The following is a 24,292-nucleotide window of genomic DNA, read 5'->3' as shown; positions in this document are numbered from 1 at the left end:
GACTCAGACTAGAACTTAAACGACTGGCTCCTTCGGTTCTTAGGCCTTTAGGCTTGGACTAAAACTACACCACTGGTTTTCCTGGGCCTCCAGCTTGCAGACCACAGATGGTGGGACTTAGCCTCCATAATTATGTGAGCCAGTCTCTATAATAAATCTCTTTCTCTCTGTCTATATGTGTGTGTACATTCCATTGGTTCTGTTTTTCTGGAAAATCCTGACCAATATAATAGGGGTAGCCATTGTGTGTGTCTTGTTCACAACTCTATTTCCAGCATCCAGCACAATGCCTTACATGCAAGAAATGCTCAGTACCATTTGCTGAATTAAAGAATGAAAAGCCATATTAGAGACTATAACAGGGTAGAGAGTGCTTGATTTGGCAGATGAGGAAAACAAAACAAGGAATACAAAAACACTCCCTGCACTTTTGAAAGTATAAAGTCATCAAGAAGCATCTACTCATCTTTGATTCAAATAAGCCAAATAATTATAAAAGTTTAAAAGCAATAGTTTTAACAAGCAAATATCTTTTCCTATGCCATTTATCTTCCCATCTGTAGGCTATTAATGTCAGAGTCTTCACTGAATAACTATAAAGTATAAGCACTGAATCAGTGCTATAATATACCCATTTTCATAGCACCTACATTCTCAAGACACTGTCTATCAAACTTAGACTCTTGTAAGACATCATCATCCAACCTTTATATTCCTTTTTATGAGAGTGAAAATAAGGACCTGGTCTAGTAAAATCTGGCTAAACTCTAAGAATTAACTCAGATTCCCCCCTTTAGGCTGCTACTGCTAATAGTTCCAGCCACCCTGCTCTCTTTTGTCCAAATTCCTTTCAATGTTTCTATACATTAATATTTATGTGTACCATTCTTAACAGTATAATTTTGCCATTCATAATAGAAGATATATTCTTAAAATTATAGATACTCCTTAAACAGCGCCCAAACTACCATGGACTGAAGAAATTACCTACAGGCAACTCTTGTTTATCTCTTCCTATACCCTTTTCCTTCCTGCTTCTCATTGTAAATCATCCCGTGTTGGCTTCTTTTCCCTTTTTTGTTGTGTTTGTTTTTGGTGTCTCTGTGTGTGTTGGGGTTAATAATTCATTTATGGCAGTTAAGAAAGGCACTTCCTTCTCCCCCTCTCCTCCAATTATCAGATTCTAACAGTAGGGCACTCTCAACCACAATACAACCCCTCTATTCTCAATTTAAATTCCTGAGTGTCCTAAGTCACCAATCCTTCTGGTACCACATTCATTTGTTGATTACTTCTGGAAGATGCAGGCATCTATGAACTTGAGTCTTAGACACTTTAACCTAAAACTGTCAGTACTTACACTAAGCTCCATCTTACTATGAAAACAGAACCAATAAGGCAAGACAGGTTTGACTACATTTTGATTCATGGTAACTCCTCAGTCCTTCTGAAGGAGAACTAGATACTAGAGTAAATGTGAGTTACCTCCTGGTTTTGTATTAATTCTTGGTAAACAAGATTGCCATGTAACTATCATTCTCCTTAAGCTTCCCCGTTCACATTTGCTCCTTAGATTTTGTGGGCTTCATTTTACTCTGAATACAAGGATCTAGAATTTAATGATCTAAACTTGATTTCTCCTGCCAACAAAAATGTAAGAGCATCAATCTATCCTTCTCTTGTAATTTCACATTTAAAATACAATCAGATTTTAAAAGGTAATACATAATTTTTATCCTTAATGCTTTGGATTTACAACTTGCAGAAATACCTTTGCAACAGTTTGGGACCCGGAGCATTATCACTACAGAAAGACACTCAGTGCTGCTACCTGGCTACTGCAGGACACTGGAGAATCAGGTTTAATAAAGAAAACAAATACTGTAGAATACAAGCAACTAGAACCATAAACACAAATACAGATTAGATTGATTTCTCCACACTGACAAATGATTTAGACATGAAGTAACTGAGAAAAGAACCACAGTTTTTAGCTGTGGGTATGGGCATCAAAGTAATAATTCTGATAATGTGATGATTTCAACATTTTTTAGATATTAATTACATATCTAATATATCACACTCCTTGGGCCGGCCTCATGGCTTAGCAGTTAAGTGCGTGCGCTCCGCTGCTGGCGGCCCAGGTTCGGATCCCGGGCGCGCACCGACGCACCGCGTCTCCGGCCATGCTGAGGCCGTGTCCCAGATACAGCAACTAGAAGGATGTGCAGCTATGACATACAACTATCTACTGGGGTTTGGGGGGGGGAAAATAAAATTAAAATAAAATTTAAAAAAATATATATATATCACACTCCTGGGGAGGGCATTAACAAGCATGGAAGTAATGTAAAATTGAAAAACAATACGAAGGGAAAAGGAAGTAACTATTGGAAATCTACCAACTAAAAGAGCAATCCTGCACCAATGTATTTAGCCACAATGACCAAGAACTTGTCCAAACAACTTGGGGTGGGGTGGGGGGAGAGGGGCAGTGGAGTGTGGGGTGTGGGGGTGGTTGGAGTAACTCATTCTACACCAAGAGTTCTAAATCTTTTTGGTGCCATGGATTCCCTCCCCTCCCCACCCCTGCCACTTTAGTAGTCTGATGAAGTCAATAGACCCACTCTCCGAATGTTTTAAATGCATAAAATAATGCATAGCATTATAAAGGAAACCAATTATAGAGAAATTCAGCTACCATAAAATTACTTAAAAAATCAATTTTGATATAGTAATGTACATGCTCTTTATTAATGCATTAAATAATAAGATATAGGGGCAGGTCTAATTAGTACTATAATTTTGTAGTGTAAACAATATTTTGAGATACCTGCAACAACAATGTGATATGAAAATATCTGTGATTTCTCTTGGTGACAAAGCCATAGGTACTGCTAAAATTAGTGGGGAGGCTCTTGCCTACATTTATAATAGAAAGAAATGCTAGCTAGATCCAGTTTGAGGTTCATGAAAATATGTTAATTTTTTCCCTATCCAAATTCACCATCCTCTTGGAGGGTAGAGGTGGGGGATACCCCTAAACCAGGTTAAGAACTACTGCTCTAACGGATGTTAGATCAGGGCCAGTCTTCCTCAACAAAAAAAAGAGGAGGATTGGCACGGATGTTAGCTCAGGGCTGACAAAAAAAAAAAAAAAGAAAGAAAAAAAAAGAACTACTGCTCTAAACCAATTTTTAAGGTAAAAAGACTGCAGAATAAGATCTAAAACTTGGGCATCATGTGTATGTTTTACTCAGCAATAACACTGTCAACTAAGATGATGTTTTCCTTCTTCATCCTAACCCCTCTCCTAACTGCTACTACTAATCCTTTGCTCACAATATTATCCCTATACCCATGAATTATGCTGTAACATTTTCATATTTTTCAGTCTCCTTGTTCCTTGCCCTTTGCCTTTAAAGATGCATAAATGCTCCTTAACCTGAAAAGTCATAAAAACATAAAACAAAAAAAATGTGCTTTGAGGGGCCAGTCCAGTGGCGCAGTGGTTAAGTTTGTGTGCTCTGCTTCGGGGGCCCGGAGTTCGCAGGTCTGGATCCCAGGCACAGACATATGCACCACTTATCAAGCCATGCTGTGGCAGGCATCCCACATACAAAGTAGAGGAAGATGGGCACCGGATGTCACCCCAGGGCCAATCTTCCTTAGCAAAAAAAGAGGAGGACTGGCAACAGATCTTAGCTCAGGCCTAATCTTCCTCAACAACAACAAAAAAAAGTGCTTTGATACTTATCACTATCCATTACTAAAGCTACTACTCATCTATGCGTTCAATATTTATGGTGGCTAACAAGACAAAACCAAATAATTCCTGCTCTCATAGCTTACAGCCCAGTGTGTATAGGCAAATAAATAAATAACAAATGTGATGACAGTGAGACCAGGGCTGAGAGGATACAAATGATGGGGACCCAATGTAGCTTTTAGAGGGAGGCATTAGGGAAAGCTACTCTGATCAAGTATGGTTGATTCTTGAAGCACAGCAGATGACGGCTGGGTGAAGGGGTGGATGGGGGTTAGGCATGTGCCTGAAGGTTGATATTCATGAGAAACAAAATAGCCAACGTGGTTGGTACATAGTGAGACAAGACGACCTTATTTTCTTGTGCACCAAGTACACTTGTTGAAAACCCAGGTTATATCTGCCATCTTACTCTCATTTTTCTCTTGGTTCCCAGTAAAATGGTTATCATTCTACTCAAAATTATATTTCAAAGATCACAAATGATCTGCTTTTTGTCAGTCCTTGTCGTCACTGCTCTAGTACTGGTAGTGGTGATACTGGAAGACAGCATGTGGAAAACTGGAAGCTCTAGGGCGATACAAGCATTAAAATGTACTTTTCCACTGGGAAGTGGACAGTATACCTATAGTTTTCACAATACCAATTATAAAGCCTTCATCGAATCTTTTCTAATAGGCAAATATATAGAGACAGAAAGTAGATTAGCAGTTGTCTCGGGTTGGCGGGATAAGGAGAATGACTGCTAATAGGTTCCAGGTTTCTTTTTGGGATGATGAAAATATTCTAAAATAGGATTATTGTGATGGCTGCAGAACTCTGTACAAAGACTAAAAACCAATGAATTGTACACTTTAAATGGGTGAGGTTTTATTTATGTAAATTATCTCAATAAAACTGTTAAAAAGTTTTTACAAAATCTGCCCCTCCAGTCTCGGATTCAACACTTACTAAGTATCTACCACGTGTCTGATACTGCAGATAAGTGCTATAGACGTCTTAAGGTGTAGAAGAACAGGTATGTGACCAGCGCAACTTAAAAGCAACAGTATTATAAACAACGTAACTACAGGAAGTCATGTAAAAGCACCTGTACAATATTTAATCTAAAAATAACTGACAAACTACATAATTGATGAAACACATCGTCCCCTGTTAACATACACCTCCATGGTTGTCCACTATATCTGACTACTTCCCCCAACGTGGTTAATTGGGCAAATAAATGAAATAAAAGCCTAGTACCAGGGGACACGATGGACCCAGGGCAGGCAGCAACCACCCGGTACCGAGGGACGTTTTGATCATCAATGCTTTCTCTCGAAAGATTATTGACCAAAAGGGGAAAATGGCAAGAGATTTTCACATGTTGAGGTATATGGGGTAACTACTTGCATTCAAAACTGATTTGGCTTGAACTAAAGCCTGACTTATGGCCTATCAAACATACATTGTACACCTGCTTTAACCGTTAAAGAATGTACTCTCTTAAGATAAGAATGCATACTTCCCCTCCTACACCCTATTGGTTAACACCCTACCGGCAATGCCAGGATTAGTCCCTTTCCTGACATCAGAGTCATGTTGACCTGCTAATTTGCAACTAAATGCCTCTTTGAAACTTTGATGAAAATGTATCCTGGGTGTGTTTAACGTATCTTTGTTCTAAAAAGATATAAGACTACCGAAAATGATGATTCTCTGGAACACTTTCTGAGGCCTTCCCAAGTTATAACCCTCACTCTGGCTCAAGTAAAACTCACCTTATTTCTCTTAAGAAACAAACAAACAAACAGGGGCCAGCCTGCTGATGCAAGCAGTTAAGCACGCATGCTCCGCGGCGGCAGCCCGGGGTTCCTGAGTTCGGATCCCGGGTGCGCACCAACGCACTGCTTGTCGAGCCATGCTGTGGCGGCGTCCCATACAAAGTGGAGGAGGATGGGCACAGATGTTAGCCCAGGGCCAGTCTTCCTCAGCAAAAAAAGAGGAGGACTGGCAGATGTTAGCACAGGGCTGATCTCACCAAACAAAAAAAAAAACAAAAAATAAATAAATAAAAGCAACAATAAATACAAAATATAGAGGAGGGAGCAATTTATTCAAAGATAAAAGGAAAGATTTCCTAGAAAATTCAGCATCTGGGCTAAATTTTGAAAGATGCCTGGATTACTACATCAGCTTCCTAAATATTCCTAATTCCAGTTGCTCCTCTATGGTTTCATTGCGCCATCTCTCTGCTAGGAAAACCATTGCGCCATCTCTCTGCTAGGAAAACCAATGTCCCTCCCCCATCACCTACCAAATAAAAGCAAAAGTTTTATATATAGGAGGAACTACGAAATCTAGCCTCTGCTTATCCTTTAATTTTACTTATTCACCTCACCAGACTGCCCTCAGACCATATCATTGAGTTAACAATTCTTTACTAAGCATCACTGTATACTGGGCTCTATTCCAGCCAAACCCCCAATTCTTTAAAAGTCTCATTTCTTGTCTATCTCTTGGATGTACATTACCTTACTCCTAAAAACTGACTTCCTTTAACTTCAACAGCTCATTATCCCAACTGTCCTCTTGCTAACTATGAATTTCCACCAAGCGGTTTAGTCCTCACTTCTCAATTTACTTTCTCCACTATCACTTCTATGCTGATCTTGCTCACTTCTAACCTCAGCCCTAATTCCCCGGCCTAGGTTTAGTTCTGTTATTTTCCATTAACTTAACTATACAAGAGCTAAGCTGGGGATACCCTCTCACCTTAAATTCAACATGTCCAAAGCTACAGCCACCTACTCTACTTCCAAAACGTCAAAATTAGGCCCCCCTTTCTGACTTCCTGACTTAAATTTCAAATTCTCAAGTGGCTTACCTTCACTCCTTAAAAAGAAAATATGGCACATACATTAAAACGTTAGAACAAGAAAATAACGGAAATCAAACACACTTCTTACAAAATATCCCTTACTACACCATTCAGAGATCAAATGGTTTCCTTTAGGGTAATTTTTGCACTATAGGCATGCATCACTTAACGACAGGAATAGATTCTGAAAAATGTGTCACTAGGCGATTTTGTCATTGTGTGAACTTCATAGAGTGTACTTACCCAAACCTAGATGGTATAGCCTACTACACACCTAGAATAGTCTACTGCTTGCTCCTAGGCTACAAACCTGCGCAGCACATGACTGTACTGAATACTGTATGTAACTATAACACAATGGTAAGTTTTTGTGTATCTAAACACAGAAAAAGTACCATGAAAAATACATATAAAAGATAAAAAATGGTATACCTGTATAGGGTACTTACCATGAACAGAATTTGCAGGACTGAAAGTTGCTCTGGGTGAGTCAGTGAGTGAGTGGTGAGTGAATGTGAAGGCCTAGGACATCATTGTACACTACCATAAACTAATAACACTACACACTTAGGCTACACTAAATTTATTAAAAAATATTTTTTTCTTCAATAATAAATTAACTTCAGCTTATTGTAACTTTTTTACTTTATAACCTTAATTTTTTTTAACTTTTTGACTCTCCTATAATAACAGCTTAAAACACAAACACACTGTACAGCTGTAGAAAGATATTTTCTTTCTTGATACCCTTATTCCATAAGCTTTTTTCTGTTTTTGAAATTGGTTTTTTTTTTTTAACTTTTTATTAAAAACTAAGACACGAACACACACACATTAGCCTAGGCCTACACAGCGTCAGGATCATCAACATCATTGTCTTCCACTTCCACATCTCATACCACTGGATGGTCTCCAAGCAATAACATGCTTGGAGCTGTCATCTCCTACAATAATGCCTTCTTCTGGAACACCTGAAGGACCTGCCAGAGGCTCATCTTGAGGAGGTGTCACTCTTTTCAGAAATATGTCCATGGTGGTTAGCTTGGTTTCTTTTTTCATCATAGATTTGTTTATAACCAGATAATACACCATGAACATTCCTCTCTAATTATGAAAACCTTTAGGTGTTGGGGTCCATGTTTTCTTTTTAAGCTTGTTGAGGTCTGCAAAAACTTCTGCTAAACCCTTCAGTGAATTTTCTTCTGGGTTCTTCTTTTTCTTCTGCAGTTTCCTTTTCTCTTGCCTCTTCTTCAGCTATGCATTCCTGTTCCAGATCCAACAACTCCTCACTGTCAATTCTTCAGGAACCACCTTCGGGGGCTCTTCAACGTCATCCTCATCCACATCCAGTTTTAAGTTGTTTGCCATCTCAATCACAGCCTTGTTGATTTTTGCAACCTCTCCATCCTTGGCAAATCCTTTGAAGTCATGGACGAACCTCCTGAGACTCTTCTTCCAGACACCATTCATACACTCCTTGGTGACATCACCCCAAGCCCTAGCAAGGTTCTTATTTTTTTTTTTTTTTTTGTGAGCAAGATTAGCCCTGAGCTAACATCTGATGCCAATCCTCCTCTTTTTTCCGAGGAAGATTGGCCCTGGGCTAACATCTGTGCCCATCTTCCTCTACTTTATATGGGATGCTGCCACAGCACAGCTTGACAAGCCGTGCATCGGTGTATGCCCGGGATCCAAACCTGCAAACCCCTGGCCGCCAAAGAGGAGTGCGCGCACTTAACCGCTGCACCACCGGGCCAGCCCTCCAGGCAAGGTTCTTGATACAGTCATAGATGTAATGCTTCCAGAACGGCATCAGTGTCTCCCTCAGTTGCAACAGCCTGTAACTAGTTGATCAAATCAAAGAGATAGTGTTTGGAGGGAGAAACACCTCTTTGACACTGTGATGAAAATCACCAAAAGAAATCACCTGGAACATTATCAACAATAAGCAAAATCTTGACAGGTATGGTATGTTCTTCTCCCAACAGTATGTCTCCATTTGGTACATAGCAATTCAGGAGGGTATCTTGGAAAAGGAACTGTTCATCCATGACTTTCTACTGCTCCTTGTAGTACACTGGCAGTGTGTGCTTACTGATATGCTTAAAGGTCCTGGGGTTCTTACTGTGCCAGATCACAAAGGATTTCAATTTGTAGCCTGTGACACTGCCCCCAAGCAACTGTTATCCTGTCCTTAAAAGCCTTCAAACCTGGCATTGACTTGGCCTCCTTACAGATGAAAGTCTTTTCAGGCATCCGTTTCCAGAATAGGAAGGTTTCACCTATATCGAATATTTGCTCTGGCAAGTAATTTTCCTCAACAATCAGCTTATCTAGAGTTTCCAAAAATTCTTCAGCTGCCTTCACATTAGGACTCACAGATTCACCACTCACTTTCACATTATATAATGAAAAACAATTCTTGAATCATTTAAGCCACCCAGACCTGGCAGTAAATTCAACATCGTAGTCAGGTCCAGCCTTTTCTTTCAACATTGCAAACAAACTTTTTGCTTTGGCCGTGATCGTCATGGCACTGAGAGGGATACACTTCTGTGACCGGTCTTCAATCCAGGTCACTAGAAGTTTCTCCATGTCTGATATAGACCCTTCTCAAATTTTTGTTAGTCTCGTTGCCTTCAATCAAGCAGCTTCTATCACTGCCTTCTTGTTCTTCAAGATCGTAGCTATGATGGAATGGGACATGCCTGACTGGCAAGCAATAACCATCACTGATTTTCCACCTTCGTAGTCCTTAATCACTTTTAATTTGATTTCCAGGTCAATTACTCAACATGGCCTCTTCCCAGCAACATTAGCAGTGGATTTTATATGCTCAGGGGCCACAATGAACAAAACAAGCACAAGAGAAAATGACACACGCAATCAAGAGATGCAGTAAGCATGAGATAGATGTATGAGGCTGCTGCCAGTGGTAACATAGCATAACTGTTTTACAGTAAAGTTTTTTTAATAAGTGGAAAGAGTACACTCTAAAATGATAAATAGTATAGCAAATACATAAATCAGTAACAGTCATCTATTAACATTATCAAGTATTACATACTGTACATAATTGTATGTGCTATACTTTTACACAACTGGCATGACAGGTTTGTTTACATCAGCAACACCAAAACCACATAAGTAATGTGTTGCACTTACAATGTCAAGATGGCTACAATGTCACTAGGCAATAGGAATTTTTCAGCTCCATTATAATCTTCTGGGACCACTGTCATATATGTAGTCCATCATTAGCCAAAACATCGTTATGCAGTGCACGACTATATAAGATCACTTATGTTATAGTTTTATGTATAAAGACCTAAAAGAACAAATAATTTTGGATGTATGGAACATTTTTTCCCACACTCTGCAGTAGTTAATCTGCTTAGCAAAGTATTCTAAGTTAAAAAAAAACTACCTGAAAAGGTTACAGAACGACAAAATTAACTCAAATTCTATTAGCAAAGAAAATGAACACACAAACAAAAAAAAAAAACAATGAACGACTCTAAAGTCTGATATAATTTTTTTTAGTAGAATAGAAGAAAGAACACGAGGTCTGGGCTTGAAATGTTACATAAAATACAGGAAAGGGGAAAATGGAAGCAGCAACACAAGCTACTAGAAAGCAAAGATACAACCTGAAAGAAAAAAAAACAATGAATAAACACATGAATAGCTATTCATAAATTTAAATTCTGTGCAAACCTGACCTAATAATACAGAACTATGTAATAACTCATAAAAATATGCCCTTCAGTAACTACACAATTAAAAAGAGATCCAGGGGCTGGCCCAATGGCGTAGTGGTGAAGTTCATGTGCTCTGTTTTGGCAGCCCAGGGTTCGCAGGTTCGGATCCTGGACACGGACCTATGCACTGCTCATCAAGACATGCTGTGGCAGCATTCCATACACAAAATGGAGGAAGATGGGCACCGACTGGCTCAGGGCCAATCTTCCTCACCCCCCCCGCCCCCGCCACAAAAAAAAAAAAGTAATCCAGTAAACCAGCAGGTGTATTTAAGAATGGGAAGCTAGCTAAGTTCACAATATATGTAATATAGTGCAAAGAATATTGGACCAGCAGCTGAAACACAGGTTTTAGTCCTGGCTTTGCCATTTTCTTGCTCTCTGAATCCATATAAACCATTTTCCCTCACCGGTCAAACATTCTTAATATAGCTTATCTACCTATCAAGAAGTGTTGTAATAATGAGACTGTAAAATTTGTAAATTGAAAAGCATTACACAAATATAAAGATTACCTTTACTACAAAAAGCAGTTGCCCAACAATTATGAAATGGCAACAACCAAGACAATAGCATTTCCTACAAGTCACAGCTCTCTCAGCAAAATAGTTACTATGCCCCAACAGCTCAATACAATGGAGTGTCAAAACCTCAGCACAGTACTTCTTGAAGTGTGGTCCTCTGGTCTTTAGCAGAAATTATTTGGGGGTACGTGTTACAAATACAGACACTTGGGCTGGCCCCGTGGCTTAGCGGTTAAGTGCTCGCACTCTGCTACTGGCGGCCTGGGTTCAGATCCCGGGCGTGCACGGACGCACCGCTTCTCCGGCCATGCTGAGGCCGCGTCCCACATACAGGAACTAGAAGGATGTGCAACTATGACATAACAACTATCTACTGGGGCTTTGGGGAAAAGAAAGGAGGAGGACTGGCAATAGATGTTAGCTCAGAGCCAGTCTTCCTCAGCAAAAAAGAGAGGAGGATTAGTACGGATGTTAGCTCAGAGCTGATCTTCCTCACAAAAAAAATAAAAAATAAAAAAATACAGACTCTTGGGCCCCACTCCAGAACTTGTCAAACAGAAATCTTCGGGTAAGGGAGTAAAACTTGAATTTTTAACAAGCTCTGCAGGTAATTACTATGCATGGTTAAATGTTTGAGAAATGCTGACTAAGCAGGATCCCCAGGGAGCCTTAACGGTCTCTCGCTGACCTGACCAATCAAGGCAACCTCTGGATGGTTCAGGGTACTGTTTGGGGCTCATACTCAGTACACTATCCCTCTGATGTTAAAGAAACATTCATGTCCTCACACAGTTTGAGATTTAGACATCTTTCCTCCTAATTTTCAGCAAGAGACAAATTCACAACTATTTGCCAAGTACATGGTATATGCTCAAAAAGAATGTAAGCCTCACAAAATTTTTGTCTGTTCAATGAAATGTGCCCAGTATCTTAAACTGTACCTGACACACAGTGGGCACTCCTATACATATTTGTTGACTGAATGAAAGAAACGCTTGCTTATTCTCTAGAAGGTACTGTACAAGGTGTTGTAAAGTACATTAAGTTGACCAAGACACTCTTGAACATCAGAGCTTTCACGTGAAGAGCAGAAGCTAACAGTGCTCCCTCCTTTAAGAGGGATCCAAAGTATTAATATTATGGAGGTTCAAAAAAGAGAACACTAGTATTTCAGTAAGTGGATCCTGGTGGTAAGAATAATTTCAATCAAGCTAGAACAGCCAAAAACAAAACAACGTAACCCGAATATATAGTGAATAGCATAGTAAAGGAATGGAAAAGGGAAAGAATGGTGTTTATGTACAGGTATAAACTCCAGTCTGATTAGAAGAATTTCATTATCTCAACTGTTACCAAGGACAATGTATTAGACACTTCTAATATAACTAAAAGAGTTGGAGAATCTGGAACTTAAAACAAAGCTTACAAAAATTTCATGCTACTACTTTCCAACAAACAAAGCAGCTCTAAACCAGATCTCACACTCCCCTTTCAATAAAGCCACTTTAGGGACAGACCTGTCTGGTAGTCTAGGGAAATGAAACAGATAAGTACTTAGAGCAGCTTCCAGATAAGCTGAAATACAAAACAACCTCAATTTCAGAAGGTTAATTTGCAAACTTCTCCACTGCATGCTTAATGACGGCACAAATGAAACATACGGATGATGTATACTATGTATGCTTAGCCACTGTCACCATCTGTTCTCGTAAAAAAAAAAAAAATCCTCCAGTACAAAAGTTGCAACTTCCTGATGCTGCTGAACTAGAACCAAGACATTCAAAAGGCAACACCACTAAGAGATGCTAATAGATACTTAAGCTGAGGAACATCCACAATAGCAAGCCTTTACTGTGAAATTAATGGACATTAGCATTTAATGACATGGTAGTATCTTTACACCAGCATTTAAAAGCTAAATGAACTAGTACAGCCATATTTCCATTTGTAAAGTGGCTGCGAGCTGGTGAGTTCAGCTGAATAGTTAAGAAATACTAAGCACTACAGAGATGACGAATATTCCCATTAGGAACTGAGGAACTATGCATGCACGCAATTCTATAAATGTGTAGGAGCCACAACTTTCTACAGGGTTCCATTAAAAAAGTAAATGAACATAGATAAAATAAAAGCAGATTTCCTTATTATGAATCATTGGTGCCTTCTTTTTACCCAGCACTATGCTAAGAAACATAAAAGATATTTCCATCAGCCAACACCTGGTTCTTTCCCTCAAGGAGTTTCTAGAATGGAGTTTCTAGAATGCTTTCCTGTAGGAATGCATCTGAGACATGTGAACAGGAAAATGATTTTACATATTGGTTTTAGATACTTTTCAGAAATCAAAGCATTTGATTGTATGGGATTACAGTGCACTTTCCAGTACTACGTTTCCTGGTATAAGATTTCCCGAATTAACCTCCTAAATCATAGGAGATGGTGAATAAGAACCCAGCCGTCTCAAGTTGTAGTTCTAGGAAAAGATGGGGGTTGGTGGGTGTGGGCAGGAAACACTATTATTAACCTCTGAAATATGGTACAGTACAGTGGTTCCTGACCTTTGTGGCACATCAGAATCACCTGAAGAGCTTTTATAACTAGCGATGCCTAAGTCATACCCCAAACCAATTAAATCAAAATACCTGAGGTTAGGAGCCGTGTCAATATTTTTTAGTTTTCCACACGATTCCAACGTGCAGCAAAGTTTGGGAACCATTGGTTAAAAGATGCAATAACATCTATTCAAATAACACATTAGCTGTGTGACTTTAAGCAAATTAATCACTCTGACTCACACACTTTATAAGAAACCCCAATACAGGATTGTTGTAATAATTAAACGAGACCATGCGCAATACCTGGATAAGTCTACTCTTATATTTTTTCTTGCACATAGATGGAAAAAAGAATGTTTAGCCACACTGAATTCAACCAACCACCCACTTATGTCAATAGTACATATCAATGTTATGAATAAAAGGCAACTACACATTAAAGTTGGAACAAATCATTATTGCATCAGAGAATAAAAGAGGCATCATTTAGCCTACTGATCCCAATAATTCATATAATGCGTTAAAAAAACTCTTAAGACCTAGTCAGTCTTACAAAAATCCCTTTTATAAATGAAAGCTGACATTACAAATTACAGAATTCATTCTAGGTTCAAATCTAAATGACATCACAGAACCCTAAGTCTCAACTCGCAACATAACACTCTTTCCATTTGTCTCTATATTGAGGGTCAGAATGTACTCTCCAATTAAACCTTTTTGTACAGCACTTCCAAAGTCCCTATTAAAACAACACACCCCACTGATGACTTACAGTATTCTAGTTCTTCAAAGGAAGAGAATAAGGTAAAGACCTCAATTACCAGTGAGTAGTCACAACCCCCACCTGATTATTTTATGAGGTAAGTCTATTAAGTGTACTTCATGGTGATAAACACATTGCTAACCTGTAGCCTTGCATATGGACAAATCAACATAAAGTCCAGAAAAAATACGTAACTCAGATACAAAAGACCACATAAATAATAAATAAAACCTATGTTGTCACAGAATCTATCTTACCAAGGATTAGTAGTTATTAAAAAAAAAGCAAGGGGCCGGCCCAGTGGCGCAGCAGTTAACTATGCGCTCTGCTTCAGCGGCCCTGGGGTTTGCAGGTTCAGATCTGGGGCACACACCACCACCACTTGTCTAGCCATGCTGTGGCGGTGTCCCATATAAAGTAGAGGAAGATACGCACGGGTGTTAGCCCAGGGCCAGTCTTCTTCAGCAAAAAAAGAGGAGGACTGGCATCGGATGTTAGCTCAGGGCTGATCTTGCTCACACACACACACACAAAAAATCAAATATTCTTTATCTCAACAGGAGTTGTGGGTTACACCAGTGTATTTATTTGTCAAAACTGATTCAATGGCGCATTAAGATCTGTGCATTTCACTGTATGTAAATCAGAACTCATTTTTTTAAAATCTCCTTAAGACAAGTATTAGTACATGTTATGTGATTACTGGTCATTCAATATTTCCAGAGCCACCTGAGACTGTATTGGAAACAAAAACAGTAACATAAAGCATCATTTAAACTAGGTATTCATTTATATTATGAAAGCTATTAAGGTACCCATTTAACCTCAGAAAAACTTCTGTTAAACTCAAGGACTGATTTTAAGACTGTAACAGAAAGATTAAATGAAAAGATTAAGTTTATAACATTTGTTTCAAACTCTAGTTTTCTCTCTTTATAGACTTCTTGACATTAAAGTTACTTACTAAACATTGACAGATCATAAGAAAACCTTACTGAATGATACTTTAGGTACAGATTAAATATACTTTGAAACAAAATGATCTAGTTCTAAAAACCACTAAAGCCAAAGTCCAATTTAAGATACTAATTAATAATGTCCAACAAAAGTTCTCATCCTGCAACCCATGGATTCAAAAGGGAGAATAAGGATTATAAGCATCTAGTTAAATAATAATACAAATAGGTTACTTACATTTATAGAAGGACTTTTCAGTTTCTCTGTATGAGGCCAAATGCCCTAAAGTGAAGGAGGCAAAGTACTGCTCTGCAGCATCAAATGAAAAGGTGTGGGGTACGTGAGCAGGCATGATTTGACCTTGACATAAAGGTGAACAATGCTCACAGGAAAATTGGGAGTTAGGAGACTCTAGTAACTCCTCTGAGATTCAACAGTCTAATCTGTATTATGAGATGTTTGGGCAGGTATCTCTCAGGTTTCATCCAGCTCAAAAATCCTACCTACGCATCATTACATTATTCCATAATAAGAAATCCATTATAAGTCAATATAAAGCACCTTTAGTGCTTTATAGACTCAGTTACTCTGAGTTAAAATCACATTTCTCATGCATCCAGTGATGTGTATCTCTCTAATAAAGACAGACCCACTGCAGATGTCATCTTTGTTCTCTGATAACAGCATCTGAACTTATTTACAGGATATATGCTCCGTGCCAAAAAGCTAAGATTAAAATTTAAGCTGCTTTGAACACTGAAGAGTAAGGATTAACTAGTACTTTATAAATATCTTCTAGAATACTCAATATTCAGAGAGGGCAACAAAAAAAAGTGGTTAAAAAAACAAGGCAACAATTCTCCCATACTCCTCCCATCTTCTTTATTATTTCCCTATAAAAGTATATTCCATTAATTTACTTCCTTCTAAATGGTAACCTATGGTTTACCTGATGCAGATAGCATTTTTAAGAGTCTTGAATGATGTCTCATTACTACAGTAACATTCAAAGGTTAAGATCTAGACATAACATCAAACTGTGATGAAACGCTTTCTAGCTACTATCATCTGAAAACAAGTCTTAAAATTTCAGAGCTGAAAGTTCTGAGATAACTAGGCCAGTGACAAAAGTAGGGAACCTTGTTCAAACAAAACCCTACCGAAAAGCTCAGTAGGCAGAACTGTTTTTCCAGAAGAGTAGGAAACCCTAAACCTTTCTGTCCAGCACTCTCCTTCCCTACTCCAACAAAATTAGAAAATTACTAACTTGGTAAAATCCTTTTTATTTCATAGATGAGAAAACTGATAGGCCCAAAGAGGTTAAAGGACTGACCCCAGACCACTCGTTAGGTGCCACACGGCTGATCTAGAGCTTCATTATATCATAATTGCTTCTTTAGAGAACACGTTAATTCCAAGTGGCACAAAGAAAGGGAAGGTGGTAACAGAAATACAGTAATTTTAAATGAACTCCCAGAGGTCAATTCACAAGGTCCAAGGATTTTAGTCTCTTAAAAACATCAAAAGACTGAATGTCATCCTCTCATTCTTGGTCTTTACAGTGGATGCTATCCTTCTGCGCAACAACAGATCCCTTAGTAAGGTCCTTACATATTTACATAGCAAGGACCTGATTAGGAAGGTCTGCTAAGTAGGCCAGGTAATCTTCAGACCTTGTTTTAGGATATCCCAAAGTAACTTTAAGAAAATGGGGTTGTGTGGGGGGAGGAGGGAGAGAGACAAGTGAAGTGTAAATGCGACAAAATCTAAATTTTTAAAATTAGTGCCAACACTTCTAAAACAATGGATAACACAAAGACTGCCTTATTTAACCTAACTAAACAGTCAATTTAATTCAATATTTACCAAGTAAATATTTATTGAATGTATACTATATATATAGGTGATGTGGAAATAGTGGGGAACAATCTGAGGGGATGGGAAGATATTGCCGCCCAAATAAAGAATGCTTATATAAATCTTTCTTATCCTTTCTGCTTCAGTGGAAAAACCGTTCTCTCACACTTTACCTTAAAACCAATGAACTTCAATGAACTACTTTTGTTTCTAAGTACCAGACTCTACCACTCCTAAAACAAATTTACTCTTTCCCCACTCTCATCCAATTACTACATTTTGCCTTAAAGACTACTCCCAGAAGCCACTCTATTCTTGGATACCCTCCCCCACCAGTTCACCAAGCTTTCTTCCTTAGAGTCAGATCCTGAAATCCCATCTCCTCTCCCAGGAAGCCTTAACTTTAAAGCCAGGTAAATCTCACTTTAGCTCTACCCACAGAGTGTGTATCACTACCACAACTCTCTCTGCATTCAACATCTTATAATAGATGCCTATTATTTTGCTCACAGGTTAATTTCATTTATTCATGTGCTTACTCAGTATATTAACTATTGCCCTTGTTGGTCTGTATCAGTGCTGTACACTGATAAAAGCAACGAGATAAAAGGACATATATTTGAGTTTACCACTGAAAATGCCAGATGCCTAACCTTTTTTGAAAACGATTTCAAATACATTAAATTCAACCTCATTTGTGAAATTTGTAAAACCTCCCAACATAGATGAATCTCAAAAGCATTATGCTAAGTGAGAGAAGCCAGACACAAATGACCTCATACTGTATGACTGTATTTACATAAAATTCTAGGAAAAACTACAGTGATGCAAAGCAAATCAGTGGGGGCCTGGGGTGGAGAGACAGGATTAAACGCAAAAGGGAAGGAGTTTTAAATTTTTAGGCTAGTCCAACTGATATTTTTTATTTTGAATAGGAAAAAACTAGATATTTTAATCAAGATTTTCATTCTTCCACAATAACATTTTCCCACACATCAGGGTTTTTTTTTAGGGACGGTATCATTTAAAATCTCAAATCTGGATCACCTCAGATTTCACACTAATCTTTAGCTCATAAGATAAACTTGGAATTTTCTTTCAAATAATTTACTTTATCATTTCCAACCAATAGAACATTTTATCATTCAATTTATCCATTAAAAATGTCTATCAGCATTGGAGATTTTTTAAAGGATAATGTTACTTGGTTTGTTTCCACATCAGAATTAATGTAGGTAATGCAATCCTTAAATCAAGACGTGAAAATAGAAACTATAATAGAAAAAGAGGCTACAGCCAATACCATTCCACTTAATTCTCAACTATTTCTGGATCTTTTTACAATTGAGTAATTTTTGGCAAATGGCTGGGTTTTAAACTCTATTTTAGTCTCTAGTCTAGGAAGAGGCTCTTTAATCTACAAGTCAAAATACTCTAAAACCCTTTCAAGTCAACCACTTAAAAGAATCCAATGTCTTTATCTGGTCATCTTTTACCCTGATCATTCTTACTATTTGCCTTCAATAATATCCTACCTGAAGAAAAGGCCACAATTTCCCTGATGTGATGAGTTACTGACCAAGCAACTCAACAGGTTAAAGTTACTTATCAAACTGTGGTTACCTGATTAAGCTTTCTCGGAATACAACTGATTTGAGTAAATTTCAACACAGTGCTAAGTGCCTCTGTCATTATCCTTAAAAATTTAGTACGCAGACTTAAATGCAGCAAACATCACCATTCGTGAAAGAGTAATTAACACCCTTAAAAGGACTATGAAGGATTTTACATAGTATAATTTAACAATTTCACGTCGCATCCGCTTCGGAGATCACAAACAGTCTGTCATAATGCCATCTCCCTTCTTGAACCCCACCGCCGCCTGCAGCTTTATTCTTGGCTTTTCAAAGGTTAATCCACTCAGGACTGCTAAAGGAGGAATCAAGGAAGCATAACTTGTGAACCCAGGCAGAGGAAAGGGCAGGAATATGCGGTTGAGTCACGTCGTTCCGCCATTTTCTAAGCGGAGGAGGAAGACATGTTGGAACAAAAACACAACAAAAGAGCAGCCATTTCCCAAGCCAGCTCCAATAGCAACCCGAACTGGCCGAGCCCGGTCACTTCGGCACCTTCAAATCCATTTCACTGGACAGACCTAAAAACACCAGAGGTGCCGACGTAAAGAAAGCAGCAGCAACCCTTCCGCTGGGGATCAGAGAAGACCCGCACACTTAACTGCAAATGAAAGCCTCGGGAAGAATGTCGGAAGCCAAGTGGAGCACAGTGTTAACACACTGAAATTCTACACTTAAGGTGGCAAACTAAAATTTACTCAGTGATTTTGGTGACTTACAGATCACGGAAACCAACCGGCTATAGGAAACGCAGATAACACCAATACCAAGACCCGGATTCAGCTGGGCCTATTACCTGCCTCTGCCCACTTCCCCCATTCCGTACTTTCCCTCGGAGAATCGCCTGTGCTTATGGGTTCTTACCGTATGTGCGGGATGCCAACCCCACCTTGAAGAATCTTATAGAGTTTGCTCTCGTACAGCAACTGGGGATGCCTGGCCTTCTGAGATTCTAGCTTCACTGCCACTTCCTGCAGGGGAAAGAGAGGGTGATGGCATCAACATCCCTATGGATTCAATGTCACTTGGGAAAAGGAGGGGAGACATTAGCAAAGCTCCGACTCGCGACCAGAAGGTGGAAGTGAGAGGCTGGGAAGAGAAGCTCTCTTTGTAATTATAAAACGAGGCAACTAGCCTCAAACGCCTCTTCAGGGGGTAGTGACGAAATCCGCTCGTCCTCTAAAGTGCAGGAAAACGATTCCCCCAGAAAACGTAATGAGAGGTTATGAAGGAACCAAGAGATCGGAAATTGTCCTAATTGGAACGAGAACCCCAGCAGGATTAAATAGAGAGAGAGAACGGCATGGGAATCACAGATTTTGCCGTTCTCACCTTAAACGGAGATGTAAAAAAGTTCGACTAAGGTACATTTTTAACAAGCTGGGAAACTTCCTAGCTCACCCAACCCTTCCATCGGGTTCTTTCCCTTTTAGGGAAAGAGAGCGGGGGAGGTTCCAAAGCCAGGAAACCTGGCTCCCAATGGACTCCCCAGTGCGTGCGTGCGGGGGGGAAAAGGCCCCAGCGGCTTGGGGGTTGGGAAGGGGGTGAGGACGGGCGCAGCGCTGTCGTGAACCCCACCCCAGGTGATTACCTCGCCGTTGGTGATGTTGATCGCCAGATAAATGTCCCCGAAGGAGCCGGACCCGATCTTCCGGACCAGTTTATATTTCCCTCCAACAATGAATTCGGCCTTGGAGCCGGTGCTGCTCGCCATCCTGAAAGACGAAGACGGAGGCTGGGGCCAAGCCCCGACACCTCTGAGGGGAGGACGGAGGCCTCTGGGGCTCGTCCACCGAGCAAGGCTGCGGAGGAGGGCGGCAGGAAACGGAAAACGTCGGCTCTCTCGGCTTTACAGGGCCCAGAGTCGGCCAAGGGGAGCCCGATCACCGCCCTCAGTCAGGTTTCTTTGACCAGGCCGCAGTTTCTGAGGAGGTTCTCGCGGTTACCAGGCCGCGCCACTTGTTTCTGGCCGGCCGACGCTGCCTCGCTTCCGCGGCGCCGTCGCGGGCTGGAAGAGGAGCGCGGTGTGTTAGGGCGACGATCCCACTGCCACCGGCTCCCGCCCGGGGGGACCCTTGTCACTCCGCCGACGACGCCATCTTGTTACTCCGGCTCCAGCCAACACAAAATGCCCCCAGTCCCCGGGAGCCGCTTCTTCACGGCGCAGAGCACTCTGGGAAAGGGATCTCGGGCGCTCGCCCCGGAGGGACGGCCGCGAGAGGGAGGGCGGAACCGGATCCGTGAGAGTCTCGGCCCACGCTCCGAGCGTCCCGTCGTCCCGCCCAACTGCTCATGCGTACTGCAACCCTGCTGACTGCGCAGGCGTGTCATGGCTTCTCCTCACCCCCGCCCCGGGGCTTACTTCTACTTCCGGTCGTTGGCTGGTCCAATCTTGTTACCTGTTGGTTAGTCACCTCGGAGCCGCCCGGTGTCTGGCAGGCCGCGGGGCCCCAGGCCTCAAGAGCATGTTAGGGAGGAATCACCTTCCTTTTTCGTGGAAGATGGAAGCTTCAGGTCTCTTTGGGAGTTGACTGTTGACCTTTGCTCTTTGTTTGAGGCTGTTTTTAACCTGTGATCTTTCCTAGGGCCACTCCCCCGGACCGGCCTATTCCAGCCGAGTTTCTGTTTTGAAGGAGGCTGTCGCCTCTGGTGGAGAGGAAGAGAAAAGCAGCCCTGGGCGGGCTGAGTTTGTTCAAGGCTCCTTGTTTTAGCAGAGTCTAGCTGATTAGTCTTAATAATTTATAATCCTGCGCTTTACGGACTGTTGGAGACCCTTTTTTTACGGGAGGGGAAAAGAGAGAAAGGAGGAATTACCCTGCTGCCCTATATCTTTGTGTTGTTTCTCCACTGATACATTTGATCCCCGAGGAAAAAACGCAATAACTGAGTCATAATTTTAGTGGCAGATATGGTCAACATAAAATTTACAACCTTGAAAAAACTGCACATAATGAAAGTTGTTATCCGCCCCCCCACCCCAAAACCCCAGAAAAATCATATCTTGGTGGCGTTGACCCAAAATACACAGGGTAGAAATAACTATACAAAATAAAATTCACGGCGTTTAAAACTTCACACAGCAAGATTTTTTTACTAAAAATTAATAAAAGAATCAAATCTTGACCACATTTTGGTTTACAAAATTTGATCTGGGAAAATTGTGCTTGGTAATAATGATGATCACAATAGAAAGCTGCTTGGTTGATGGTATCGTCTGTAATATGAATCAACTGATGAATGCATGAGTCAAACCTGAGTTGTAAAAAAATTTAAGCAGAAAAACCTATCCCAAACAAAGTAATTTTGTTAAATTGGAAATGGAAAAAAATGTAGACTTAACTGCAACTTTAAAAGCTGATCAAGTAATTGGTAATGGGGTTCATCCTGGAAGATATGTTAACTAAAATTCCTCCATGTTACTCTAATTCTGACTTAAATATTTGTATTCATAAAGTTCTAGTCTAAATGTCTTGAATTTGAAAATAGAGAGGAAGAGATTTCCCCTAAGGTTTAGCACGAAGTTTCGAGGTGTTACCAAAATCCAGGCTGCCTGTCTTCCAAATCAGCAGGGTTCGACAGTCTCCTTTGGTGACTCTAAAGCATGTTTGGCCTACTTAAAATTCTCTGCTGTTAGATTGTTAGATTCCGGTCTTAAAAAAAAAAGCCTGGTTTAAGCATCTTGAAGTTTCCAGAGAGAGCTACTATTCTGCTGATTTTCTATCACAGCCCTCCAAAATTTAATGAATTCCCCAGCTTGGGGAGTTCCCCATAAGGGGTGGGGTGTACATTTAAAGGAAGTGGACTAGATTAAGGATTCCCAAAGGTGTATGGGCAGGGACAAGGCTAACAATGTTTTCCATAGAGATATTAGAAAATGAGAGCAGTAGAATGCATTTTTTCTTTCATTTATCTAATTTCAAATTGCACTTTACTCTGAGGTTTTATCTTCCTACCTATGTGTCATTAATGTGCCCTTTTATAAAATGGTGCTGATGGTAGACAGTTGTTTTGTTGTTTTGTAAATATCCTTAGTTGGCAAAATTAAAAGTTGACGATTTATGTCTGCTCTCCTTTTTTTTTTTTTTTTTAACTTTTATAAGGTTTTGAAATCCTACATCCTGGGACCCACTAGTCTAAGTGACTTTTAGAAGACTTTCCAACTCTGAGAGTCTATGATTTTGTGTATATCTTTGGTGTGTTTCCTCATTTGTTTCATGCCTGCTGTAGTCACTATTCCAGCACTGATAATATCCAGCAAAATGCAGTAAAATGCCATGTGAGTGGTCATAGCCTTTTCAAGTGTGATTTCAATTGATTCCGTCTTAAGATTTAAATTTGTCAGATTTAAGAAGAGCAAAAGTTTTTTTTTTTTACCATAGAAAATGAAGTTTTTAGGTGTTGGCTATGACTCAGCTGTCTCCTTAAAATCATGTATCATCTGTGGTAACTTTCAGCCTCAGCAATTGAAGGATTACCTGTTTTGGGTGCTGCTATTTTAGTTATAAATGATTCTGTACTTTTGAATCAGTAGCAGCTTTTGGTGTAATGGAAGGAGTCTTCTAAAATGTGCCAGAATGCAATTCCTGACTCGTAAATCAGATGAATTCACTAAAAATATAACCAAAAGGTTAGAATAAGTAATTTAGATCTTGAGGGACAATTAGAGATCATCTAGTTCAATAATTATATTTTTTAATGCTTTGCAATTTACAGAGTGCTTTCACACATGTCACTTGTACCCTACTAGGACAAAGTGGCTTGCCCAAGATCATACAGATCTTAGTGGCAAAGAAGGAACTAGAACCCCAACCTCTAACTAAAAGAAAGAGAAAAAGGAAAGAGTAGAAGGCAAATTGGGACAATCATGCCTCAGTGATTACTTCTGTGTTCATAGAGAGGTCAAGATGAATTGAAAACATTTCTTTAAAGCCACAGTGTGTACCCAAGGAAATGTCACTGGTAACCAGAGTGTGTTTTGAGTAAAATGATAAGGACAAGCACAGGAATTATAGATGGATGCTGTCAAGAGGAAAATAAAAACACAAGAGTGGCCCGCCCATCTCTAGAGTTGTTTGGTACAAATAAGCAGGAAAATGGAGTGCCTTAGAATATGTCAAACACCGTCTCAGGTGTTGTTTAACTGTCACACAGCCTTGTGCATGAATTAGCGGAGTGATTGAAAACTTGAGAACACAGAAATGTCCTGTTGGGTCAGAGTGATAATCCATTCAGTCTGTTTTCCCATCCTTGACAGTGACAGCAATTTCTATGTCCCTTTCTTGTCTCAATTCCTGTTCTCTCCCCCTGCACTGTTCAGGAAGTTTTGTGAAAGTGGATTGCTGCATCTATGAGAGCAACTTTAAACACACTTGAAACATCCTGCAAACATTTCTTACGTAAATTTATTTCAATTTCTTCCTTTCAACTTATTTGTGATTTTGAGCCATATGGCTTCAAGATTCTAAAGATTGAGCCAGCCCAGATGGCCCAGTGGTTAAGTTCAGCATGCTCCCCTCGGTGGCCTGGGTTCGGTGCCTGGGGCCAGACCTACACCATTTGTCAGTGGCCATGTTGTGGCGGTGACCCGCATACAAAGTAGAGGAAGATTGGCA

The 24,292-nt window shown here is 40.0% G+C and overlaps 1 protein-coding gene across 6 annotated transcripts in view; it reads right to left on the bottom strand.

Moving 5' to 3' along the window:
* The window catches only part of CSNK1A1 (casein kinase 1 alpha 1), a 52,267-nt gene extending 31,373 nt beyond the window's left edge, over positions 1-20,894 (bottom strand). For 2 of the 6 annotated variants that reach the window (XR_001390903.2, XM_014786185.2), the window contains exons 1-2: positions 20,272-20,894; positions 19,545-19,651 (exon numbers count right to left, since the gene is read on the bottom strand). Coding sequence is in view for 4 of the 6 variants with exons in the window: in XM_014786185.2 (XP_014641671.1) it covers positions 19,545-19,651; positions 20,272-20,394 (230 nt within the window). In the remaining 2 variants the exon portion in view is untranslated. The remainder of the gene's footprint in view (positions 1-19,544; positions 19,652-20,271) is intronic. The other 4 variants (XR_001390904.2, XM_014786186.2, XM_014786187.2 and 1 more) reach the window with 4 other exon arrangements.
* Between the last annotated feature and the right edge of the window lie 3,398 nt (positions 20,895-24,292).

Source organism: Ceratotherium simum, chromosome 4 (genome assembly GCF_057802395.1).
Source record: "Ceratotherium simum simum isolate JZ-2026a chromosome 4, ASM5780239v1, whole genome shotgun sequence".
NCBI lineage: Eukaryota > Metazoa > Chordata > Mammalia > Perissodactyla > Rhinocerotidae > Ceratotherium > Ceratotherium simum.
The sequence above is the reverse complement of the archived record's forward strand: the minus strand, read 5'-3'. Positions and strand labels throughout refer to the sequence as shown.